Source organism: Dipodomys merriami, unplaced genomic scaffold (genome assembly GCF_024711535.1).
Source record: "Dipodomys merriami isolate MVZ:Mamm:240054 unplaced genomic scaffold, mDipMer1.0.p SCAF_125, whole genome shotgun sequence".
Classification (NCBI taxonomy): domain Eukaryota; kingdom Metazoa; phylum Chordata; class Mammalia; order Rodentia; family Heteromyidae; genus Dipodomys; species Dipodomys merriami.
In genome coordinates, this window is record NW_027202549.1 from 2468425 (window position 1) to 2493017 (window position 24593).

Genomic DNA, 24593 nt, shown 5'->3' on the forward strand with positions numbered 1-24593 from the left:
TGCTCGAACTTTAAAAAACAATTGCTGGCCTCTCGACAGTGGCTTGGGCCTGTAATCCTACCCACTCAGGAGGCTGAGATCTGAGCATCATGGTTCAAAGCCAGCCGGGGCAGGAATGTGAGACTCTTTATCTCCAGTAAACCACTCAAAACAAGAAGTGCTGCTGTGGCTCAAATGGTAGAGCACTAGCCTTGAGCTGAAGAGCTGAGGGACAGTGCCCAGGCCCAGAGTTCAAGCCCTAGGACCAACAAAAAAAAAAAAAAAAAAAGAAAAGAAAACAATTGAAAACAATTGCTGTAAATTTGTCTCAGAAGATTAGTATATGAATGTATGTGACAACTTTTTCTTACATAGTTGTTTTTTTGTTTATTAAATCATGGCTAGAATTTCTAACAGCTAACAGTATCACAGTTACGAATATTTGATGACTATAGGCTTTGGTCGAGTATCTGTTGAATTTCTATGGTTGATTTTTTTTTTTTTTTTTTTTTGGTGTTGGTCGTGGGGCTTGAACTCTGGGCCCGGGCACTGTCTCTCAGCTCTCAGCTCAAGGCGAGCACTCTACCACTTGAGCCACAGCTCCATTTCGGTTTTTTCTGCTTATGTGATGCTGAGGAATCAAACCCAGGGCCTCATGCATGCGAGGCAAGCACTCTACCACTGAGCCTTCTTCCCAGCCCTGTGTTTTGTATTGACAGTTGTGGGGCTTGAACTCAGGGCTGGGCACTGTCCTTGAGCTTTTTGCTAGTGCTCTACCACTTTGAAACACAGCACCACTTTGGGTTTTCTGGACAATACTTGCTGATAAGAGTCTCACAGAGTTTCCTACCCAAGCTGACTTTGAATCTCAGCCTTCTGAGTAGCTAGGATAATAGATAGGAGCACCTGGTGCCCAGCTTTTAACTCCTTCAACAGAGTCAATGCCCATTCCTTCTTCTCAGGACTGTTGACTACGAACCTGCTTTCTGTCTATGAATTTACATACTCTAAATATTTTATGTGGTAGGGCTCATACACTCTATGGACATTCGTATCCACCTTCTTTCACTTAGTGTAATGTTACCTGTGTCCATGTATGTTGTGGTACCAGTGTTTCTTTTCTGAACTGAATATTACATTCCTTTGAGTGGATTAACAATTTTATTTCTCCATCAGTTATAAAGATTGTCATTTCTTCCATTTTTACTTTCCTTGGAGATACATATATATGTATCTCCAGACGCAAAATTGCTGAATCATAGGATAATTCTGTATATAAGATCATCACCCACTTATAGAGCAATTTTTAATTCATAGCAAAATTTAGCATCATGAGCTTTTCCTGCCTAGGCTGCCTTCAAACCATGATCCTCAGATCTCAGCATCCTAAATAGTTAGACTTACTGACTTGAGCCAGTACTCAGATGTCGAACTTTTTATTATATACCCCATGTGTTCTAGCTAGATCAGCCAAATCAACACCAGTGGCCAATGGATTACAAATATCACAGTCATATCACCCTCATATCCTATTAAGTATCGTAAACGTAGGTGAGAGAAATTTGAGAGGTTGAGTTAATTGTGTTTTCCTTAACAACTGACAGTGCTTTTGAAAATTGAATCACTAGTGGAATGGATGGTCAGAGAATATTCTTTCATAATAGTTGAAACTTTGTCCACTGAGCTGAACACACCCTGTGGCATTCAGGTCTCCGCAGAGTCGATCTTTGCTACTTGTCACTGCCCTATATAGAATATCCCAATGAATCATTCCTAGTTTGCAAGGTTATTCATAATCTGGGCTTGGAGGTATAACTCAGTTGGTAGAGTGATAGCCAGTGAGCAAAAGTGTCAGTGTCGGTCCATCATAAGATTAAGGAAAGTGGGCTGGGAAAGTGGTTTTGTGGTAGAGCACTTGCCTTGCATGCATGAGGCCTTGGGTTCGATTCCTCAGCCCCACATAAGCAAAAAGAAAAAAAGCTGGAAGTGGTGCTGTGGCTTAAGTGGTAGAGCACTAGCCTTGAGCTGAAGAGCTGAGGGACAGTGCCCAGGCCCAGAGTTCAGGCCCCATGACCGGACCCCCCCAAAAAAAAAAAGATTAAGGAAAGCATCCTGACAATAATATTGACACTCCCCACCCCCTCCCTCCCGCCCCCCACAAGCCCTGCAATCATTCATGGAGCTTGAACTCAGGCCTGGGCACTGTCCCTGAACTCTTCTGTTCAAGGTTAGTGCTGTACCACTTTGAACCAAGCTCCACTTCTAGTTTTCTGGTGGTTAATTAGAGATTGAGACTCACGGACTTTTCTTGCCCAGGCTGGCTTTGAACTATGATGCTCAGATCTCAGCCTCTTGAGTAGCTAGGATTGTAGAAGTGAGCCACTGGCACACAGTTAACAACATAAAGCTAGAATTTGCCTTGGTTCCTCTCATGGCTTATAAAGTACCTCACTATTCAGGTCAGTCATACTATATATTAAGGCCAGTGAACTTACTAAAACAGTGTAACAGTATGTGATCATCACTCTTGACATTGACAAATGAGCTTCACTCTGCTCCTTTATTCTGTTGTGTTAAAAAGTCTTTTGAGTCTGCTATACAAAATACACCGAAATAGAGACGGTCTTTTTTTTTTTTTTTTGTCAGTCATGGGGCTTGAACTCAGCGCCTGGGTGTTGCCCCTGAGTTTTGGTGCAGTGCCACTTCAGGTTTTCTGGTGATTAATTGGAGCTAAGAGTCTCACAGTCCTGCCAGGGCTGGCTTTAAATTTCCATTCTTAAGTCTCAGCCTCCTGAGTAGCTAGGATTATATAGGCGTGCCACTAGTGCCTAACACATTCTACTTTTTAAGTGATTTCCCTGATGACTCATATTTTCAAGAAGAAATTGTCTTTCATTATGTAATGGGATATTTAATGTACAGCCTTCAGAGGACTATTTCAGGGATTTTGTTTATCTGATATGTCTCTTTTCCTACAAGCAATTCATGGCTAAGAAGACAGTTAATAACCTCTAATAATTGAGCCTGTGTTTGGTGCTAAACTACACATACGTGAAAAAAAATTATTGCAGTGTTGGAGGGTTTGGGAATGCAATGAAAGCATAGTATTAATTATTCAAGGAACACTATACATAGAAAGTGCTACAACAGTTAACACAAGGGTACGTGTAATTTTAGACTGGAGGGTTTCACAAAGTGAGATTTGAGCTGAATGTTGGAAAAGAAGTCAGGTTGTCACTTAGCAGATTAAAGCAAGTACTCTGCTCTGTAAAACAATAAAAGAACAAAAGACATAGACAGAGAAAGGAAAGGTTTTTTTCAGAGGGTGGGAACTAAATCAGGTTTGCCAGTTGATACTATGGTGAGGGAAGTAGCCTGCAGAGGTGGACTGGAACTGATTTTTCGAGGAGAAAATAGAGGGCTCATGAATGTGGGCTGTGCATTGCTAGCTTTGTGAATGTTCGCTCTTCCATATATCCCAATGCTGAGCAAGCTCCTGCTTCATGCCTCCTCTTTCTCCTGACAGTACAGAACTATACTAGCACTTCAGCTTGCTCTTCTTTTCTCTCCCGCTCCCGCTCCCGCTCCCGCGCCCTCGCCCGCTCCCGCTCCCGCTCCCGCTCCCGCTCCCGCGCCCTCACCCTCGCCCTTGCCCTCGCCCTCACGCTTTAATCCTAGCTACTTAAGAGGCTGAGATTTGAGGATTGTGGTTCAAAGCCAGCCTAGGCAGGAATGTCCATGAGACTCTTATCCCCAACTACCCACCAGAAAACTGGAAGTGGCACTGTGGCTCTAGTGGTAGAGTGCTCACCTTGAGCTGAAAAGCTCAGGGACAGCACCCAGGCCCAGAGTTCAAGCCCCACAACCAACAAAAAAAAAAAAAGTATTGACACCTTCAATTTGTATGGTTTTTTATCAGCGGATATAATTTTAGGAGTCAGATTTCCAAGAGCCTATTTCTTTAGCTGTCAGAACTGAGTGACTTCATATGTTTCATATATATAATATCTATTATATATATTATGTATAATATATTGCATATAATATTATATATGTTATATAATAATAGCATATACAATATATATTACACATATTAATATATAATATATATGTAATATATGCAATGTATATTATATAATGTTAGTAATATATTTTTATATATATATATGGTTCTGCTTTTGTGAAAGAAGGCAAGTTATTTTGAAAATAGTTTTGCTTTAGTGACCCCTGGACATTGACCATGAAGAACATTCAGTTTAGGGAAGAGCAAAGTGCAGCCATAAATAGCTATACATGAAGAAAAGCACAATTAGTCTTACTTGGATCAGTTAGAATGAAAAAGTCAGAGGAATGAGAAAGAAAAACAGGATTACATATTCTTGAACAGTCAAAAGGTCTTTGAAGAGTAAGTACTGTGGGCAAGTGCAGTGTAGAGATGGGTATAGCTTGGTATTTTGTTGTTGGTTTTCTTTGTTTTTGTGTCCACACTGGCACCTAAACTGGGTACTGTCCCTTAGCTTTTTCATTTGAAGGCTGGTGTTCAACACTTGATTCATAGGTATACTTTTGGCTTTTTGTGGGTTAATTCGAGAGATAAAAGTCTCAAGGACTTTCCTGCCTGGGCTACTCAGCCTCCTGAGTAGACTGGATTCCAAGCATGAGCCACTGTGCCCACCCATAGATTGGTTTTGAAGGACTTGTAGATAAGGAAGTAAGTAGATAATAGCAGTAGCATGGTTCACTTTGTTTTACAGTATTAATTACTGGCCGTTTATAAATGAGGGTTATACAATGATGAAGACTTGTTGTGAAATACTTACAGTTTCTATTCAGGATCTGTCATTACTAATAACATTCTTTTTTTTGGTCATGGGACCCTCAGCATTTCAGCTCAAGGTGAATGCTTTGCAACTTGAGCAACAGCGCCACTTCCTGTTTTCTGAGTGGTTTATTGGAGATTAGAGTCTCCTGGACTTTCCTGCTCTGTCTGGCTTTGAGCCACGATCCTCAGATCTCAGCCTCCTTAGTAACTAGGATTACAAGTGTGAGCCACTGGGCCCCCCCCCCAACATTGTTTTATAAGTATAGATATTTTGTAATTTTTTTATTCTTCTCACCAATTTTACTTCAGTTTCTTCTCACCATCGTTTTTTCTAACCACATTATTACTATATCAGCTTTGGCTGCTGCCACCTTATTTATGTGATGTAGTTGAAGTTCTTTTGTTTTTCGATTTTGCCACTCCTGGGGTTTGAACTCAGGGCCTAGGCAATGTCCCTGAGCTATTCTTGCTCAAGGCAAATAAATGCTCTACAGCTTGAGCCACAGCACCACTTCCAGCCTTTTCTGTGTATGATACTGAGGAATCAAACCCAGGGCTTCATGCATACAAGGCAAGCTACTCTACCACTAAGCCACATTCCCAGCGCAAGTTGAAGTTCATCTTTTTAATTGATTCTATTTGACACAGCACATACAAGTCAGACCACCCATGTATAGAGAAAGAGCTCATGAGACTTATGATTACTGACTCATCAACACCAATAAGCCAAGCATCAGTGGCTCATGCATATAACCCTAGATACTCAGGAAGCAGAGATCTAAGGATTGAAGTTCAAAGCCAGTCTGGGAAGGAAAGTCTGAGATTCTCATCTCCAATAAACTACTCAGAAAAAGCCAGAAATGGTGCTGTGATTCAAGTAGTAGAGTGTTAGCCTTAAGCAGAAGCAGCTCAGGGATAATGCCCAGGCATTGAGTTCAAGCTCCAGACCAGCAAAAAAGAAAGATGGTATGTGATATATGAGAGGCTATCTTTTCTCCTTTTTTTCCCCAAAAATCTACCTAAAAGCAATTTTAGCCAGGCACTGGTGGTTCATCCCAATAATCCTAGCTACTCAAGAGACTGAAATCTGAACATTTTGGTTCAAAGCGAGCTCAGGCAGGAAAGTCATGAGACTCTTATCTCCATTTAAAGCTGTAAGTGGAACTGTAGCTCAAGTGATAGAATACTAGCCCTTCAGCTGAAAAAAAAACTCAAGAATAACACCCAGGATCACTACCAAAAAAAAAAAAGACAGTGTAAATTATAAGCTGGGTGCCAGTGGCTCACGACTGTAATCCTAGCTATACTCAGAAGGTTGAGCTCTGTGGATCATGGTTTGACGCCAGCCAAGGTAGAAAAGTCATGAAACTCTTTTTTTTTGGGGGGGGGGAGGGGCGGTTCCGGTCATGGGGCCTGAACTCTGGCCTCGGCGCTGTCCCTCAGCTCTTCAGCTCAAGGCTAGCGCTCAGCGCCACTTCCAGCTTTTTTCTTTTTGCTTATGTAGTGCTGAAGAATCGAACCAAAGGCCTCATGCATGCAAGGCAAGCGCTCTACCACTGAGCCCCTTCCCAGCCCCTCATGAAACTCTTATCTCCAGTTAACCACCACAAAAGCTGAAAGTCAAGCTGTGGCTCATGTGGTAGCCATAGACAAAAAATTCCAGGCTGAGTTTAGACCCAGGGAAGGGTACACACACAAAAGTGTATGCTATAGAGAATTTGCTTTTTAAGGTACAGTTACAAAATAGAACCCACTTTACATACTCTTTTACATAGCTCCTTTTGAGAAGCACAAAAAAGTCAGTGCATTTTTCCCACATAAGACATTTTTGCTCTACAGTTAAGCTACCTTAGCCAATGTAGCTTAATACATATTCAACTAACAGTAACCTATAAGTTTTTTAAGTTTGTCTTAAACTTATTGCATTTCCTTTTCTATATAGGATTTTTCTGTACTCATTATTATTATATTGTAATATGTTTGTATGTAAGTTACACATTTCGGTCTGAACTGAGAGTTTGAACATTTTCAATATTTTCAGTCACTTTTCCTCCCTTATCTCATTATCTCACCTTCTCACTCCCAACAGGAGACCTAAATTTTGAAGATCATTCTAAATACTTCTTTAAATGAATTTTATCACAAACATAGATGCACTTACACAACATGTGTTAGATGTAATTTTACTTGCTTTCAATCTTTCTAAAACATAGTGTATTTAGATTTTTCAGTATTTTTATTTATTTATTTTCCAAGCAGTGAGGTTGTGCTGTATTGGTGTAGCTGATTGTTGGTGGGGGTTTTTTTGTTTTGTTTTTTTTTTTTGTTTTTATTGTTTGGCAATAGGGTTTTTGCTGAACAGCCCAGGCTGGACTGGAATTTGTTACATCCATGTCTAAGGCTCTCCTCCAACTCTCAATCTTCCTGTATCAGCCTCTGAAGTGCTGGCACTGTAGGCATGGACAACCATATCTAGATCCTACAGCTGTTTACTTTCATTCCCATCCAAATACTTTGTGAGCTGAACACAGGTGACTCACCCCTTTAATCCTAGCTAATTACAAGGCTAACTATCAGGCTAAGATCTGAGGATTACAGTTAGAAGCCAGCCTGTGGAGGAAAATTTGTGAGATACTTAGTTCCAATTAACCAACAAAAAAGGCTCAAATGAACACTAGCCTTGAGCAAAAATGCTCAGGGACAGAGCCTTGGCCACAAGCTTGAAGACTTACACAACACACATATATACACACAACAGCATCAAAATATCCCAGATATAGTTCTTATATTAGTTATCATAGTCATCTGAGCTTTGCTTATTTTTTTTCTCAAAACTAGGGAGCTACCATTTGAGCCATAGCTCCAATTTTGGCTTTTTTGTGTTTTTGTTTTTGTTTTTTGTTTGGTCATAAGGCTTGAACTCTGGGCCTAGATGATGTTCCTGAGCTTTTCAGCTCAAGGCGCGTACTCTGCCATTTGAGCCACAGCACCACTTCCGGTTTTCTGGTGGTTAATTAGGGATAAGCGTCTCACAGACTTTCCTGCCCAGTCTGGCTTTGAACTGCTCAGCCTCCTGAGTAGCTAGGATTACAGCCAGGAGCCACTAGCGCTTGGCATTTCTTTGGTGTCTAATTGGAGATAAGAGGCTCAGACTTTACAGTGATCCTCAGATCTCAGTCTCTTGAGTAGCTAGGAAGTTAGACCTATTCACGTCTAGCAGGTCTAGAAAATATGATTGTTTTAGGGTTTTAGAACTCTCATCAATGATACTCTGTGTAATTGTATTTCAGAAACACGTAGTGTATAGCTGGGTTTTTGCTCTTTTTCATAGTTTTTGGGTTTTTTTCTTACTTTTAGAAGGATCTGAAGAGGAAAAAATGGAAACAGATGCTGATGGTCAACAGCCTGAGAAGGTAAAGACTATTTAAATTGTTCCATAGCTGAAAACCACATGTGCTTTTTTTTAGCAAAGTGAGTTGGAATTTTTATATATATTTATATAATTTTTTATTCCCTTCCAAGGGCCTAGGAGGCTATTAGTAGTTCTGTGCACCATTTTGATGTTATTATTTGAAGTATAGTTTTCACACAGTACAGTAGAGGTCCTTTCCCCTAAGTCCCCGATTTAAACTTATTTTATTCTTAAAAGGGGGAAAAATTATAAAGATTCAAGAGCCCAATTTTTAATTCATCGTGTGAGTTTCAGGGTTTAGGATATTTTCCATATACTTATTCACTTAATCATCATCCTGTCCTGGTTTTTTGGTTTTGTTTTGTTTTTATTCTTTTTTGTTGTTGTTTTGTTGGTCGTGGGTCTTGAACTCTGGGCCTGAGCTGTCCCTCAGCTCTTCAGCTCAAGGTGAGCACTCTACCTCTTGAGCCACAGTGCCACTTCCGGTTTTCTGGTGGTTAATTGGAGATAAGAATCTCGCAGGGAGTTTTTGCACTGGCTGGCTTTGAACGGAGATCCTCAGATCTCAGCCTCCTGAGTAGCTAGGATGACAGGCATGAGCCACCGGCACCCGGCTTGTTATTATTCTTTTAGGCACAGTTGGCAGTAGGAATACAAAAGTTATACTTATTGTAAATACTGGATTGTAGAACTTAGTTTTCATACTTGTGCCAGAAGAGAATTATAGAATATTTCAGGCTGGGATTGTGGCTTAGTGGTAGAGTGCTTGCCTAACATGTGTGAAGCCCTGGGTTTGATTCTTTAGTATTACATAAATAGAAAAAGCTGGAAGTAGCACTGTGGCTCAAATAGTGGAACGCTAGCCTTGAGTAAATAGAAGCTCAGGGACAGTGCCCAGGCCCTGAGTTCAAGCTCCAAGACCAGCAAAAAAAAAAAAAAAAAAGAATATTAAGTATTTTGTAGGAGATTTAACTGCCAACAGGATATTTAAGAAAAAAATGAAGCTGGGTGCTGGTGGCTCAGGCCTGTAATCCTAGCTATTCAGGAGGCTGAGATCTGATGATCATGGTTCAAAGCCAGCCTGGGCAGGAAAGTCCACGAGACTCTTATCTCCAATTAACCACCAAAAAACCGGAAGTGGTGCTGTGGCTCAAGTGGCAGAGTGCTAGCCTTGAGCTAAAGAGCTCAGGGACAGCGCCCAGGCCCAGAGTTCAAGCCCCACAACTGACCCCCACCCCCCCAAAAAAAACAAAAAAACTAGTAAGACACCTCCATTGAAGGCCTATTTTTTTTCTCTTGGCCTAAATGCAGTCTTTGAGCTTTTGTGATCAAGGCTCACGCTCTATCTTCTTGAGCCACTGATCTACTTCCCAGCTTTTTTTTGTTTATATGGTTAATTAAATATCAAAGTCTCATTAATTCCCTGCCCAGGCTGGCTTCAAACCACAATCCTCAGATCTCAGAGTAGCTACGATTACAGGTGTAAGCCACCAGTACTCAGCAGGAGGAGGCTATTTTTAAGGAGCAGATAGAACTATAAAGATTGAAGTAAGCCAGGTGTTGAGGTGTTGATGGCTCATGCCAGTAATCCTAGCTACTCAGGAAACTGAGACCTGAGGATCATGGTTCAAAACCAGCCAGGGTAGAAAGTCCATGAGACTCTTTTTTTTTTTTTTTTTCATGAGACTCTTATCTCCAATTAACCACCTGAAAACCAGAAGTGCAAGTGTGGCCCAGATCTAGGCCTTGAGTTCGGACCCCATGACCAGGCCCTCCCTTTCCTCCACCCCCACCCCCAAAAAAGATAAGGATAACAAATCAAAAACTCCAACTATAGATGAAGAAAGACCTTAGACCTTAATGCCACTATATTGAATGCATTTTAAGTGTTCCTGGATGTTATTGGCTAAGTCCCTGTTGATAAGAAACTAAATGGGAAGAACAGGAAAGACTGTACAACTTCTTCAAGAAAGACTGCACAACTTCTTCAAGGGTACATTCTGAGAGAGAGAGAGAGAGAGAGAGAGAGAGAGAGAGAGAGAGTGTGTGTGTGTGTGTGTGTGTGTGTGTGTGTATGCAAGTATGCAAGGACTTAAGGTCTTGATTAAATGATTCTAAAATTTTCTATAATTTAAGAGGGTGTGCATAATAATAAAATTGAATACAATTCCTCTAGTGTTTCAGATATTATGCTTTCTGTTCTGTATTTATGATCTTATTTAATTTTTAAAACAGCTCAAGTCAGAGATTGTATCAATCTCCAAGGCCAGCAGTTTCTAAATCCCTAAATTACCAGAGGCTGACCTGAGAAATTGATGTTTTTAGTCACCAATGCATGATCACTGTTTTTTGTTTTTTGTTTTTGTCAGTTGTGGGGCTTGACCTCTGGGCTTGGGCACTGTCCCTGAGCTCTTCAGGTCAAAGCAAGCGCTCTACCACTTGAGCCACAGCACCACTTCCAGTTTTCTCATGGTTTATTGGAGATAAGAATCTCACGGACTTTCCTGCCTGGGCTGGCTTTGAACCACAATCCTCAGATCTCAGCCTCCTGAGTAGCTAGCATTACAGGTGTGAGCCACCAGCACCTAGCTCTTTTTTTTTTTTTTAATGTGGTACTGAGGAATGGAACCCAGGGCCTCATGCATGCTAGGCAAGCACTCTACCACTAAGCCATATTCCTAGCCAATCACACTATTCCTTAATTATGTTTCTTCCTAAAATTATCATAGTGTGATAGACTGTCATTTCTTCTGACAGCATTTCCTCTTGCTTCTTGGTTGATGATGTGAAATTCACATGCTTAAAATAACTAGTAATAGTTTAAGTATTAGTTTCACCTCTTTTTGTACTTGGCCCTTCTGAATCTAGTTCACTTTTAATCTAAGGTAATATCACTCCCTAATTCTTTTGTTTTGACTTCCTTCAGGCAGAAAATAAAGTGGAAAATGAAACAGATGAAGGTGAAAAAACCCAGGATGGAGAAAATGAAAAAAGTAGTGAGAAGGAACAGGATAGCGAAGTTAGTGAGGACATTAAATCAGGTAACTTGAGTGGCACCAAAAGGCACTGAAGAAAGAAATACTGATAACTTATGCAAATAGGTCTTCCTTTATTTGGGGTTTGTTTCTAAATGTTACAGAATTATGCTCTCATTTGACAGCTAGGTACTACATTTTTCTTTGTTTCTATTAATAGGTAGAGACATCATTATTCAAATTAATTCAGATCTTGTCTTGTCCCTTTCTGTTAGCTGTCCACATGAAACCTTTGGCCCTGAGGGTAATAAAGAAATATGGTGGACTCAAGAATGGGAAAGCTGCTGGGCACCAGTGGCTCACACCTGTAATCTTAGCTACTTGGAAGGCTGAGATCTAAGGACTGCAGTTGGAAGCCCACCTGGGCAGGAAAGTCCATGAAACTCCTGTCTCCATTTAACCACTAGAAAACCAGAAGTGACACTATGGCTCCAAGTGGTAGAGCACTGGCCTTGAGGGAAAAAGCTCGGAGACACTGCCCAGGCCCTGGGTTCAAGCCCCACAACCGACAAAAGAAAAAAGAACAGGAAAGCTGAAGCCATGCCTGCAGTTCCAATAGGTGTATCTATAAGTATAGGTGCGGTAAAGAAGAATCCAAGCAGCAGCTAGTGAGAGCACAGTAGCTTCCCATATATAATACATAACCTCTCTAGTCTAATTATGTTCTTGGAGTTATTTTACAAACAGGATTTGTACCCATTCATACTACAGCTGTTCATTATGTTGGCTGGTGCAAGGGTGTATGTCTGTTGAAAGTGGAATAATAGATAACAATACAATTTGGAAAATATGCGCCCTCTGTCTGTTTCCCTCCTCCCCTCCCTCTATTTCTGCTGTATTCCCCCTCCACCCCCAGTTTGAACTCAGGACCTTGTTGTTAGGTTCAAGCTTGTTCAGCTTGCTCCCTCATACTGTTCATATATATATAGTTGTTGTTATTGTTGTTCTCATTGGTCACAGGGCTTGAACTCAGGGCCTGGGCGCTGACCTTGAACTCTTTTGCTCAAGGGTAGTATTCTACCACTTTTGAGCCACAGTGCCACTTCTGGTTCCCTGGTGGTTAATTGGAGATAAGAGTGTCACACAGGGACTGAGACCCTCAGATCTCAGCCTCGTGAGTAGCTAGGATTATAGTGTGAACCACTGGCACCCAGCTCATCTTGTTTTCTTACACGTAACTCCAGTCTACTTCCCCACCCCGGTTATTTTGGAGATGGAGCCTATTATTTCCTGCCTAGAGTGGCTTTAAACTGCAGTCCTCTGGATTGCAGCCTCCTTAATACCTAGTATTATAGCTATGAGCCACTGATGACCTGCTAAAGATACTTTTATCTGAAGATTCCTTCTCAAGGTTTTCTTCCCAAAATGAGAGCGTTCAGTTTCAGGATTGGTTGGTTTGGTTTTAGTAAGAAGGATTTAGGTTTAAGAACTTGCTTATCCATGTTAGGAGCAATTATTTGCTACCCTACTCAGGCAGTAATAATCGCAAAGGCAGCTTAGGGTACCTTTGCTGATTTATGCTTTTTCATTGTGGAGAAAGAACAGTAATAAAGAATCACTCTCTGGACCTAAAGGAGCTCAGCTCTGAAACAAAAAAACAAATCAGAATCTACCTCAGGTACTCAAGGCTCATGGACGGTATAGAAAATAGAGGAATGTTTATAGCACCAGAAGCTGAAACAGACTGCATAGAGACACTGCACAGAGAGCTGCCAGACTTTGAAACTACAAATCATGACAAAAATTCAAGTAATTGGTAATTTAGGCAGAGTATAATGAGGTTTTCCCCCAAATGTGCAGTTTGACCAATCATGTAAATGATCAAAACAAATTCTAACTACAACACAAACCATATTAAATGATTGATGAGACAAAACAAAGAGAAGAATTAGGATACATTTGATGAGCTGTAAGGGCATTAAAAAGCAAAACAGAATGAAGATAAAAACACTAGCAAGACAAAAATCTAAAAAAAAAAATCTGTAGTACCTATATTGAACTTGAGTTCAATTCCTATCAACCCATGCGTTTGTCTGTCTGCCTGCCTGCCTGCCTCCTTCCATCCTCCACATACCTGCCATTTTATTGCCTATGTCCATCTCAGGCTTGTGCAAGTACTGTTCATCAAGTCTGATTCCCTCTGATTCTCATTCCTAGAGCATGCTGTTAATGAATGAATAGATATGTGGGTCTAAATTCCCATGAGTTTTTCTTTAAGTCCGAGGGAACAACATAGAGTTTAGAGCAATAATAAAAAGACAACATTCTACTTCAAGCTATATCTCCAATAGAGGCATACTTAAAAGCATGAAAATACTTGATGAAACTTTTAAAAGAAAAAATAAAATTAGCTCTAGTTTGTTGTATGGCAAAAGTAAAAGGGTAAAATGGATTATTGAGCCTGGGTTACAAGGATAATAAAGTTTTCTGATATTTTCAGAAGAAAAGGAGACTGAAGAGAACAAGGAACTCTCTGATACATGTAAAGAAAGAGAAAATGATACCGGAAAGAAGAAAGTAGAACATGAAATTTCTGAAGGAAATGTTGCCACAGCCGCAGCAGCTGCTCTTGCTTCAGCTGCCACCAAAGCCAAGGTTCGCCCCTGCAGCCCTTTTTCTCCCATGCTCTCTTAAACCATGAATAGTCGTATTGTTTTTAGTTAATTGGGAACATTTAGTATAAAGATTCTAGCTCCCAATAGAAGATGACTATTTGCTTGAATGGCATTTCTAGGTTAAGAAATCCGCAGGCAGGAGAATGGTAGAATAAATCTGGTTGTGATGGGGATGGAGTTCAAGTGGTTAAAAAAAGGATAGATCGGGTCTTAATGAGTGAATTTTTTCATTCCATTCACTGTGTCATTTAGCTTTGTGAGGACTTCAAGGCAAATTTTAAGGTCTCTTTAAGGAGTCCATTGTCTTCCTGTTTTTAATTTGCCTTCAGGGCTGGTCTTGGACCATTATACCCATACTTTTTACTTTTGTTTATGATTTTTAAGGCAAAAATCTGTTTTCTTGTATAAATACTTTGCCCTGATATTACATCTGAAAGGAAAGAGGGGACCTAAAATAGCTCTTTTTCTTCTTGAATTTGCCAGCTTTTCTGGGGGTGGCTTTTTCTATTTATAACACTATCGACTGCATAGCATATTTAAGAAGACAAGAAAATGTTATTTTCCCTGCTTAGAGTTAATTTAGCATTTTAAAGCATTCCAACCATGAATATATGAAATTTTTAGAAATCTTGTCACCTTTTATCCATTCTACCTCTGAACAAGTTTCCTTCCATTGTAGATTACCACATTTCAAGAGGCAATAGTTACTAGAACATTCCTAATCTCTTTATCTTGAGCTGTTTTTGACCCCTGGGTAAAGATGTTCTTTCAAGTGTTTAATCTGTGGAGCATGATTCATAATAGACCCATACACAAACTAACTCAAATCCCAGAACATGGTTTTGAGTGCCAACTCATCTGACCCAAGTCTAGTGGTCTGCTGAAGAGGTCTTTACAGACCACAATAATTCTCAGTCAACCCAGACCAGATACTACAGCAAAAATAATGTTTGTTTTTTTTTTCACCTTTTCTTGAAGGTTAACTTAACATTCAGATAAACGAAAGATAAAAGTCTACAGCTCAGTGAATTTCTCCCAATTTAAGCCCATCTATGTAAGCACCACCCCCTTCCAAAAACATGATGTTACAACCCTTCAGAAGCGGCCTCATTTTCCTGTGCAATCACTGTGCCTCTCCCCAAGAGAGGTTACCAGCCTGTCTCCCAACATCATAAGTTAGTTTCTTTTTTTTTGTTGTTCTACATAAAAAGAATCCCATAGTATAAATGGGAATCTTTCTTTTTTCTTTTTTTCCTTTTTTTTTTTTTTTTTTTTTTTTGTGGTGCAGGGGTTTTGTACTAAGGGCCTTGCACTTGTTAGACACACTGCCACCTATGAACAGAATCTTTTTTTCTTTTTTTTTTTTTAAATCGGTCGTGAGGCTTGAACTCTGGGCCTGGCCACTGTCCCTCAGGTCTTCAGCTCAAAGCAAGCACTCTACCACTTGAGCCACAACACTACTTCTGGTCTTTTGGTGGTTAATTGGAAATAAGATTCTCATGGGGATTTTCCTGCCTGGGCTGGCTTTGAACCATGATCCTCAGCTTTCAGCCTCCTCAGTAGCTAGGATTACAGGAGTGAGCCCTGGGTTCCTGGCTTGAACAGGAATCTTTAGAAAACTCCTCTTAAAATAATGATTATTGAAAATTTACTTTTCTTCAATTAACTGCCTTGTCATTCTTAGCCTAAAATTTCAAACTCTTGGTAATTCAGAACTTCCTTGGTGATTTGGGCCCTTATGAGATATCAAGCCTCCTTTCTTGCCTGTTCTTCCCAAACTGTACTGTTCTGTCTTTTGCAATTCTAATAAACAGAATCCAGTCTTTTTTTTTTTTTTTTCTGTTTTTTCTTTAGAATTTCAGCACACTTTCCTCCTTTGTTCTGAGGCATTATACAGTACATTGTATGAAAAAGAAATGAAACTTCTTAGGAAACAGTGTCCCTTGCATCTTGTAACTATTATTATGTCAACTTTGGGCTGAAAATAATGTCTGTGGCATAGCACTGACCATCTTACAACTATATGACTGGTGGTTGCATAGAAATAATTTTTGTCAACTATTAAATCTGACCTTTTGCTATTTCATACAAAGTTGAGAAGACTGTTGAAACATAATTTTTTCTAGTTCACTGGATTTCCACTCCCTCCTCATCAAGTGCTCTCATATTTCTAGTAGTTTGTTTTTTTTTGTTTTGTTTTGTTTTGTCGGTCGTTGGGCTTGAACTCTGGGCCTGGGCGCTGTCCCTCAGCTCTTCAGCTCAAGGCAAGCGCTCTACCACTTGAGCTACAGCGCCACTTCCGGTTTTCTGGTGGTTTATTGGAGATAGGAGTCTCACAGTCTCTCCTGCCCGGGCTGGCTTTGAACCGCGATCCTCAGATCTCAGCCTCCTGAGTAGCTAGGATTACAGGCGTGAGCCACCAGCGCCCGGCTTGTTTTTATTTTTGAGACATTGATTTTTTTTTTCCTCTAATTTGTGAAAATAGTACAAATGCTCATGCTATATGACTTGGCTCTGTGAGCAGTTCAGTACCACTTACAGCTGTATCTGATACATGTCACAGCACATAATCATTTTTGCACTACATGGTAATCAGGGATAAGGAACTCACCTAAATTACTGTAATTAGTATAGCTTATCCAGCCAATCCAAGTTTCCCTAACTCTCATTATGTTCTTCTGTGTCTATAAACAGCTTTATTATTAAGAGTTTGTCACCCTCTGGCATGGAGTGATAATTAGGGCCTCTAGATCTAGCTGCTGAACAGGCAAGGTGCTATGTTCTCTGCCTTCTCCCCATACTTGTCATAGAAAAGTCTCTTCAGGAACAACCCATTTGCTCATTGCCCCTCCTTGCCAAGCTGTGAATTGCCACCTCAGACTGTAGCAGCAGGACACTGCTAGGTGGGTGCTCTGGGTTTCTGCCTTTCTAGGTATTTAAGCTTAGAAAGGAAAGAAAAATTGAAAACTATTGGTGGAATAAACTGGAAAAACCCCAGAACAAGCTCTTTTTCAGTGATAATAAGAATCAGTTCTTCCAAGACAGCAGAGATCGGGGCTGGGAAGGTGGCTCAGTGGTAGAGCCCTTGCCTTGCATGCATGAGGCCCTGGGTTTGATTCCTCAGCACCACATAAGAAAAAAGCCGGAAGTAGCGCTGTGGCTCAAGTGGTAGAGCGCTAGCCTTGAGCTGAAAAGCTGAGGGACAGCGCCCAGGCCCAGAGTTCAGGCCCCACGACTGGACCCAAAAAAAAAAAAAAAAAAACCAAGACAGCAGAGATCACACTTTCTTGAGACCACAGACATTTCCCTTTGATTTATTTATAAATGACTTCATATCCATATACCCCACAATGGCAACAGTAGTTTTATGTTCATTATCATGAACATGATAATAACATGGCCATTAGGTATGGTTATCAGGAAGATACTTTTTTTTAACCCATCAGAAATAGAACTTGCTCCTTTATGTGTGAAATTCCTTCTTGAGAAGGGAATGTTATTGCTGCTATTTGGGTCACAAGGCTTCTTGTATCACAGGTATGTGTTGGTGATTTACAGTAAACACATTGGGCATAGAGATCATAACCTGGTAATACTGTGCATAGGAAACAGAAGGCTGGCATCACTCCTCCATTCATCTTCTCTACAATCCTAGCTTGTGAGGAGTAGTCTTATAAGAACTGTTTTGGAAAAGTGGAAGACTGAGGAGAGTGTTAAGACATAAATAAACTAAACAGGACTCTTGCTAGTGTCTTGGATGGCTTGGAACCCTAAAAAGTGCCACATAACTCCCAGTCAAAGATCCTGTCCAAACTCAAGGGGGCATAGAGAATACCTGTGGGTGGAATTCATGCCAGTTTAACCCATTACAGTCTATTCTTTGGTCACAAATCATACAACCTTTTCTCACTTGGCAGAATAACCATCTCAAGGTTACACCATCTCACTATGGTATCAGGCTAAGGGTGGAGGATGAGATCTTATCAGAATAAGGTCCAGGTACCTGGAGGCTCCTTGGGGTAGGGCAGCTCTTTTTTAGTGTTAGAGTTACTAATGTTGAGATCTTTGTGTCCTGAATTACTATCAGTGGTGGGAAAGATAGAAGCCAGTTACACTCATTTAGCAAATGTATTTCAATCAGTGTTACCCCTACTATCACTCTCCCTTTTCCTTTTCTGCCCTTCCCAAAACAATTTCAACAGGTTTCATTGTTTTCATAGTTGCAAACATTCTCTTTTGACTGTATTCAGCTTTTTCATCTTTCTTTATCCCAACTAGTATCTATCACTCATTCCTGGTTTCTTGATCAGAGCCTAGTCATACTCCTTGAGAGAATTCTCTTTTTAAAATGCACTGTGGCTGCATATGGTGGCACATGTACCTAGAGTCCTAGTACCTAGGAAGCTAAGACCAGCCTTAGCTACATAGGAATTTCCTGTCTTTAAAAACAAAAAACAAAAACAAAACTGGGCACTGGTGGCTCACACCTATAATCCTGGCTACTCAGGAGGCTGAGATCTGAAGATCACAGTTCAAAACCAGCCCCAGCCCAGGGAGAAAAGTCTATGAGACTCTTATCTCCAGTAAACAACCAGAAAACCGGAAGTGGCGCTCAAGTGGTAGAGGGCTAGCCTTGAGCTGAAGAGCTCAGGGACAGCATCCAGCCCAGAGTTCAAGCCCACGACTAACCAAAAAAAGGAGCTAGGCTTGCAACCCAGTCGTAGAGCACTTGGCTAGCATCCATAGAGCCTTGGATTCAATGCCTAACACTCTTTTTTAAAAAGAAAAGAAAAACTTAATTGAGCACCAGTGACTCATGCCTGTAATCCAAGCTCCTTGGCAGGTGAAAGCCAGAGCATCATAATTTGATGCCAACCCCCATCTCAACCAGTAACTGGGCATGGTGATGTTTACTTGCTATCCCAGCTATGCAAGAGGCAGAGATCAGGAAGATTGAGGTTCTAGGCCAGTCTAATCTCCCCTCCTTGTCCCTTCTCCTCCCACCCCCCCAAATCTTAAGTCCCTATCTCCACAGAAAAGGCAAGGCTTGGTGATGTGTGACTGTCCTCCCAGCTGCTGCTTTTTCACTCATAAGCTGTCCCTTGAATCAAGCATTTGGTCACCCTGGCTTTTTGTTGATTTTTTTTTGGGGGGGGGGAGGTGGTCTGGTCTGGGCCTGGGCGCTGTCCCTCAGCTCTTCAGCTCAAGGCTAGCGCTCTACCACTTGAGCACACAGCGCCACTTACAGCTTTTTTCTTTTTGCTTATGTGGTGCTGAGGAATTGAACCCAGGGCCTCATGCACTCAAGGCAAGCACTCTACCACTGAGCCACTTCCCAGCCCCTTTGTTGATTATTTTTAATAAGACAGTTTCATGGACTTTGATGCTCAGGCTGAATTCAAACCATGATCCTCCAAATCTCAGCCTCCTGAGGATTTAGGATTACATGTAAGAGCCACCAATTCCCAGCTTTCCTTTATGTCTTTGATGATAAACATTTTTTAATGTAAGTTCTTACTTTGAGATCTATGGTGCATTGACTTTCATTTTTGTATATGAGGTAATAGGGGATAAGGATCCAAACTCATTCTTTTGTATTTGGATATCTAGCTGCCCCAGTTCCTATTGTCCAGCTCCAATGATCAATGTCTTCTTGCTCTTGTTTAATATTTGTTCCTCTGTTGGTTTGTTTTTATTGTTTTATATTTTGTTTATATTGGGGTTTGACTTGGACCTGATACTTGCCAGGCAGGCACTGTACCACTTGAGTCATACCCCTAGTTTCCTGTTTGTCTTTAACCTGTTGATGTTACCTGCCCCCCTATGAATTCATTGCTTCATTCATTCTTAGGTTTTGCCTACAACTTCTGTATCTCATGGTCTATTATGGTAATTCCCTACGTCAGCTTCAACATTAACATGTGCAGGAAATAAAACTTCATTCAGTCATCAATGACATTCTGTTTGTATTAGGTGTTTCATGCCTGTCCCTAGGAAACGCATAGGAAAGAAAAGATGCTGGGAAGAGATAGGGTTATATATATATATATATATATATATATATATATATATATATATATATATATATATATATATATATATATATATATATATATATATAGTGTGTGTGTTCTTTTTTTTTAATTTTTTAATTGTGAAAATACTGTTACATGAGCAAGGTAATGAGTACATTTCTTATCCAGCATTGTTGCCTCCTCCTTTGTTTTTCCTCTACCATTCCGTCCCTCCTACCTCCTCAACTACACCTCACCCACACCCACCCCTGTGCCTAAATTTTAAAGTTCACTTTTCGACATAGTGCCTTGTACATCTCATTGTTGCAATGGGTCAATTTGTATCCCTATTTAAACATTTTGTTTTTTTCCCTTCCCCTCCCCAAATTATACCAACATCAAATACAGTGAAAATAGGGGTTATACAGTGGGGGAAGGACATACAAAGCAACAAAAAAAATCACATGTTACCTTATAAATATGTTAGAAACAATATCAAGGAAGAAAAAAAAAACCACTTGTGTCCCTGTCTTGGGGTTCATTTCACTTATCATCTGAGCTTTTCTGCTTATCCCAGATATATACTAGTAGGGTTATTTTTTTTTTCTAAGTATTTACCTAAATTATTTCCTCTTTTGCCCTTAGCACCTGGCTGCTGTGGAGGAGAGAAAGATCAAGTCCCTAGTAGCTCTCCTGGTTGAGACACAAATGAAAAAACTAGAAATCAAACTTCGACATTTTGAAGAGCTGGAAACTATCATGGACAGAGAGAAAGAAGCTGTAAGTAAGGAGAATTCCACAGGGCATTTTGATAATTCATCCTTGACCAGCTTTCAGAAATATAAATTAGGGTAGTACTTTAATGCGGGTGTATGTACAAGTCTGTCATTTTGTCTCTGATTTCACTTGTCCTTTCCAAAGAGAATTATTAGCTAAATAGTAGACAGTAGAAATGAATCTCATCTTAAGAGCCCATTTTTCAGGCTGGGAAGGTAGCTCAGTGGTGGAGTGCTTGCTTTGTATGCATGAGGCCCTGGGTTCAATTCCTCAGCACCACATAAGCAGAAAAAGCCAGAAGTGGCACTGTGGCTTCAGTGGTAGAGCGCTAGCGCTAAGGGACAGCATCCAGGCCCAGAGTTCCAGCCCCACAACCAACCAAAAACAAAACAAAAAAGAATCTTAACAAGGAGCTGGCATAGGCAAAAAGCATCTATCTTAATTTAAGGGAAGATAGTAAGCTGGCAATGAGTTCAGACTGGCACACACAACAGTCAAGAGAGCACTTTTCAGTCCTGGCTGGTTGGAGGACTTGAATGCACTGAGAGAACTGGAGTGCTTGAGCTTTACCTAAAACAGTACGGTTGGTTTTAAATACACACACACATGCACGCATGCACGCACGCACACACACACACATACACTTTGAACTCAGTGTGAATTAGCTTCTGGACTAAGTGCTCCCTTGGTTTCTGAAGTTTATTTAAATAGGAGTAGAAATTGTGTTTATCTTCAAAAAAGAAAGGCATTTGAGGAATGGCAAAGCTGTAAGAAACCCATCCTGTGTTTACAAAAGTGAATGAGATAGTGACATGTGAAGGAAGCAAATACTATATAGAAATATGAAAAGTCAGCTCAAATTATCAGGAAAAGCTTTCTGGAGAATGAGATATCTAATTGTAAGGCTGGCCCAAATCTTAAAATATGAAGAAAAAAGGAAGCCTTTTTTTTTTTTTTTTTTTATCCCTTATAGGGCTTAAACTCAGGCTTGGGTGCTGTCCTTCAGCTTTTGTGTTCAAGGCTAGTGCTCTTCCACTTTGAACCACTGCTTCACTTCTGGTTTGGGAGTAGTTCATTGGAGATAGAGTCTCATGGACTTTCCTGCCTGGGGTTGGCTGTGAACCATGATCCTCAGATCTCTGCCTCCTGAGTAGCTAGGATTACAGACATGAGCCACCTGTACCCAGCAAAAGAAACCTTTGAAGAGATGAAAGGTTAAGTCATTTGTGCATACACATGTTGGTGTATGTTTCATGTACTTATGTACTAGGGATACAGTGTTTAATAAAACCTTGCAAAGTGCTTGTGGCTCACACATGTGATCCTAGCTGTTCAGGGGGCTGAGATCCGAAGATTGAGTTATCAAGCTAGCCTGGGCAGGAAAGGCCATGAGACTCTATCTCAAATTAACCAGCAAAAAGCCAGAAGTGGAGGTGTGGCCAAAAAGTGGTCGAGCATCAGTTATGAGCAAGAATATGGGCCAAGTTCAAACCCCAGTATCAGTAACAGTGAATAAATAATAAAGCCCAGCAAAATTCCGTGCCTTGGTGGAGCTTAAGTAGCTAGAAATGGTGGAAGACTTAAGGAAATTATGAAATGTCCTCTGTGTTAGATGTACATGCTTTGTTGTATACAGTCACATGTTGAAGGCTGTGTCAGAGATTAGGATTTGCAGGTTTAAGTGGTATCCTCATAGTCTTTATGAAGGAACACAGTTGGTAGCCGGGCTCTGGTGGCTGACGCCTATAATCCTAACTACTCAGGAGGCTGAGATCTGAGGATCACAGTTCAAAGCCAGCCCAGGCAGGAAACTCCGTGAGACTCTGATCTCCAATAAACAACTAGAAAACCAGAAGTGGCTCTGTGGCTCGAGCGGTAGAGTGCTGGCCTTGAGCTGAAGAGCACAGGGACAACGCCCAAGCCCAGAGTTCAAGCCTCACGACCGACAAAAAAAAAGAAAGAAACAGTTGATGACCAAGAAATAGTATGCAGAGAGCTGTCATGGGAGCATGACTACCAGGTTAAGGCACTAGGAAGTAGTTGGATGGGTTGGACTCAGGGCCTTGTGTTCTTGCCTTTTCCATCATGTCTGGAACTCTACCACATAAGCCATGTTTCCAGCCCTGCTTTTTGCTAGGTAATTGGGTATGAAGTCTTAATGGGCATTATTACCTGGGCTGGCTTCCAACTGTGATCCCCTGGCTCTCAGTCTCCTGAATAACTAGAAAGATAGGTATGAGCCACCAGCACCTAGCCATACATAACATTCTTGTAATTAAAAAACAAATCCTATAAACTTCCAAGTTAGGTTCTACAAACACTTTTCCTTTTATTATCTGCTACCTCCATTTCTCAGACCATGAGTGAAGCCTGCAATTTGAAATGAGCAGTGTGTAAATTACTCATGTAAGTAAAGTATCAGTGAACCTGTTGGTTTTCTTCCTGATTCCCACGGGGCCTCTAGGGAGGCAAGTCACATAAAGCTGCTCTGAAGCCTCCCCTCCCCACCCTGCAGCATTCAAATGCCATCTTCCTCTTCCCGAGATCCTGAACTGAGTATGTATGATGCAGCCACATCCAAGCGGAACCTACAACAGAGCACTTTTCAGCAGTAGACACTGAAGGCAGACACAGCTGCAAGTGCAGCTGAACCACACAAAGCTCTTCTCCTATCTTTGATTTGCATAAAGTTAGGGAGGAGGGGTGAGAAAAAGAAAAAGGTGGGTGAGGGCCACAAAAATCCAATCCACACTGCCAAAGCCTGAAATACCAGCTAAGACTACATTAAAGCCTCACAACCAAAGTTAATAATCACACCTCCCTTTGCAATGTTTCATGTCAGCGATAGAGACATTCACTGAGGAAAAATCAAGCCGGAAAGAGACATACCCATTTCCTTATCACACCTTAAGGAGAAAAAGAATAAACGCAACTGCATTTTGCTACTTCCATATGTGCTTCTGGTGGCAGAACCCCAAAGCCTGGATCATGTCAGGCCACTGTCCTTTTGGAAACATGCAATTACAGACCGATCCTTTCTAAATTTTAAGGAAAAATCATGTATATCTTCCATACCAGGCCTCAGCTGACATTAATCTACCCTATTCAATTCTATCCCTAGCCTATTTTTTACCCTCCTGTTTACTCTTCCTATTTCACTTTAAATTGTTTTGTGCTGGAAATCAAACTCAGCCCTTATGCAGGGTAAGAATGAGTTCTACCACTGAGTTATACCCTGGCCCCAATCCCCAATTCATTCTTCCTTCCTTCCTTTCTCCCTCTCCCACTCCCTCTCCCACTCCCTCTCCCTCCCTCCCTCCCTCTTTCTTTCTCTTTCTTTCTTTCTTTCGCCAGTCCTGGGGCCTGAACTCAAGTCCCAGGCTCTGTCCCTAAGACTCTGTGCTCAAGGCTAGCACTCTACCACTTGAGCCACAGTACCACATCCCATTTCTCTGCATGTGTAGTAGTGAGAAATCAAACCCAGGGTTTCATGCATGCTAGGCAAGTATGTACTCTAAAATTAAGCCACATTCCCAGCCCCCCCCCCCATACTTCAATTAAAGTGAAATGCCACTGGATGGCTTACCAGGACTGAGTTTATTCTCAAACTACTCCAAACAGCACAAAAATGAGAACAATGCTTTAATGACAGTCTTTTTTTTTTTTTTTTTTTGTCGGTCATGGGGCCTGAACTCTGGGCTCAAGCGCTGTCCCTCAGCTCTACAGCTCAAGGCTAGCGCTCTACTACCATTTGAGCCACAGGGCCACTTCCAGCTTTTTCTGCTTATGTGGTGCTAAAGAATCAAAACCAGGGCCTCATGCATACAAAGCAGGCACTCTACCACTGAGCCACCTTTCCAGCCCTGATGACAGTCTTTATTTATATACATACATAATATTCTAAGGACAGTTTTCCAGATGTCAAATCACTGAGTCAAT

At 41.0% G+C, this 24593-nt stretch overlaps 1 protein-coding gene across 2 annotated transcripts in view; it reads left to right on the top strand.

Moving 5' to 3' along the window:
* Smarcc1 (SWI/SNF related BAF chromatin remodeling complex subunit C1) overlaps positions 1-24593 on the top strand; it is a 103701-nt gene that overhangs the window by 57157 nt on the left and 21951 nt on the right. The window contains exons 22-25 of one of the 2 annotated variants that reach the window (XM_070017698.1): positions 8159-8214; positions 11140-11254; positions 13689-13843; positions 20523-20657. In XM_070017698.1, the coding sequence (XP_069873799.1) occupies positions 8159-8214; positions 11140-11254; positions 13689-13843; positions 20523-20657 (461 nt within the window). The remainder of the gene's footprint in view (positions 1-8158; positions 8215-11139; positions 11255-13688; positions 13844-20522; positions 20658-24593) is intronic. The other variant, XM_070017699.1, reaches the window with a different exon arrangement.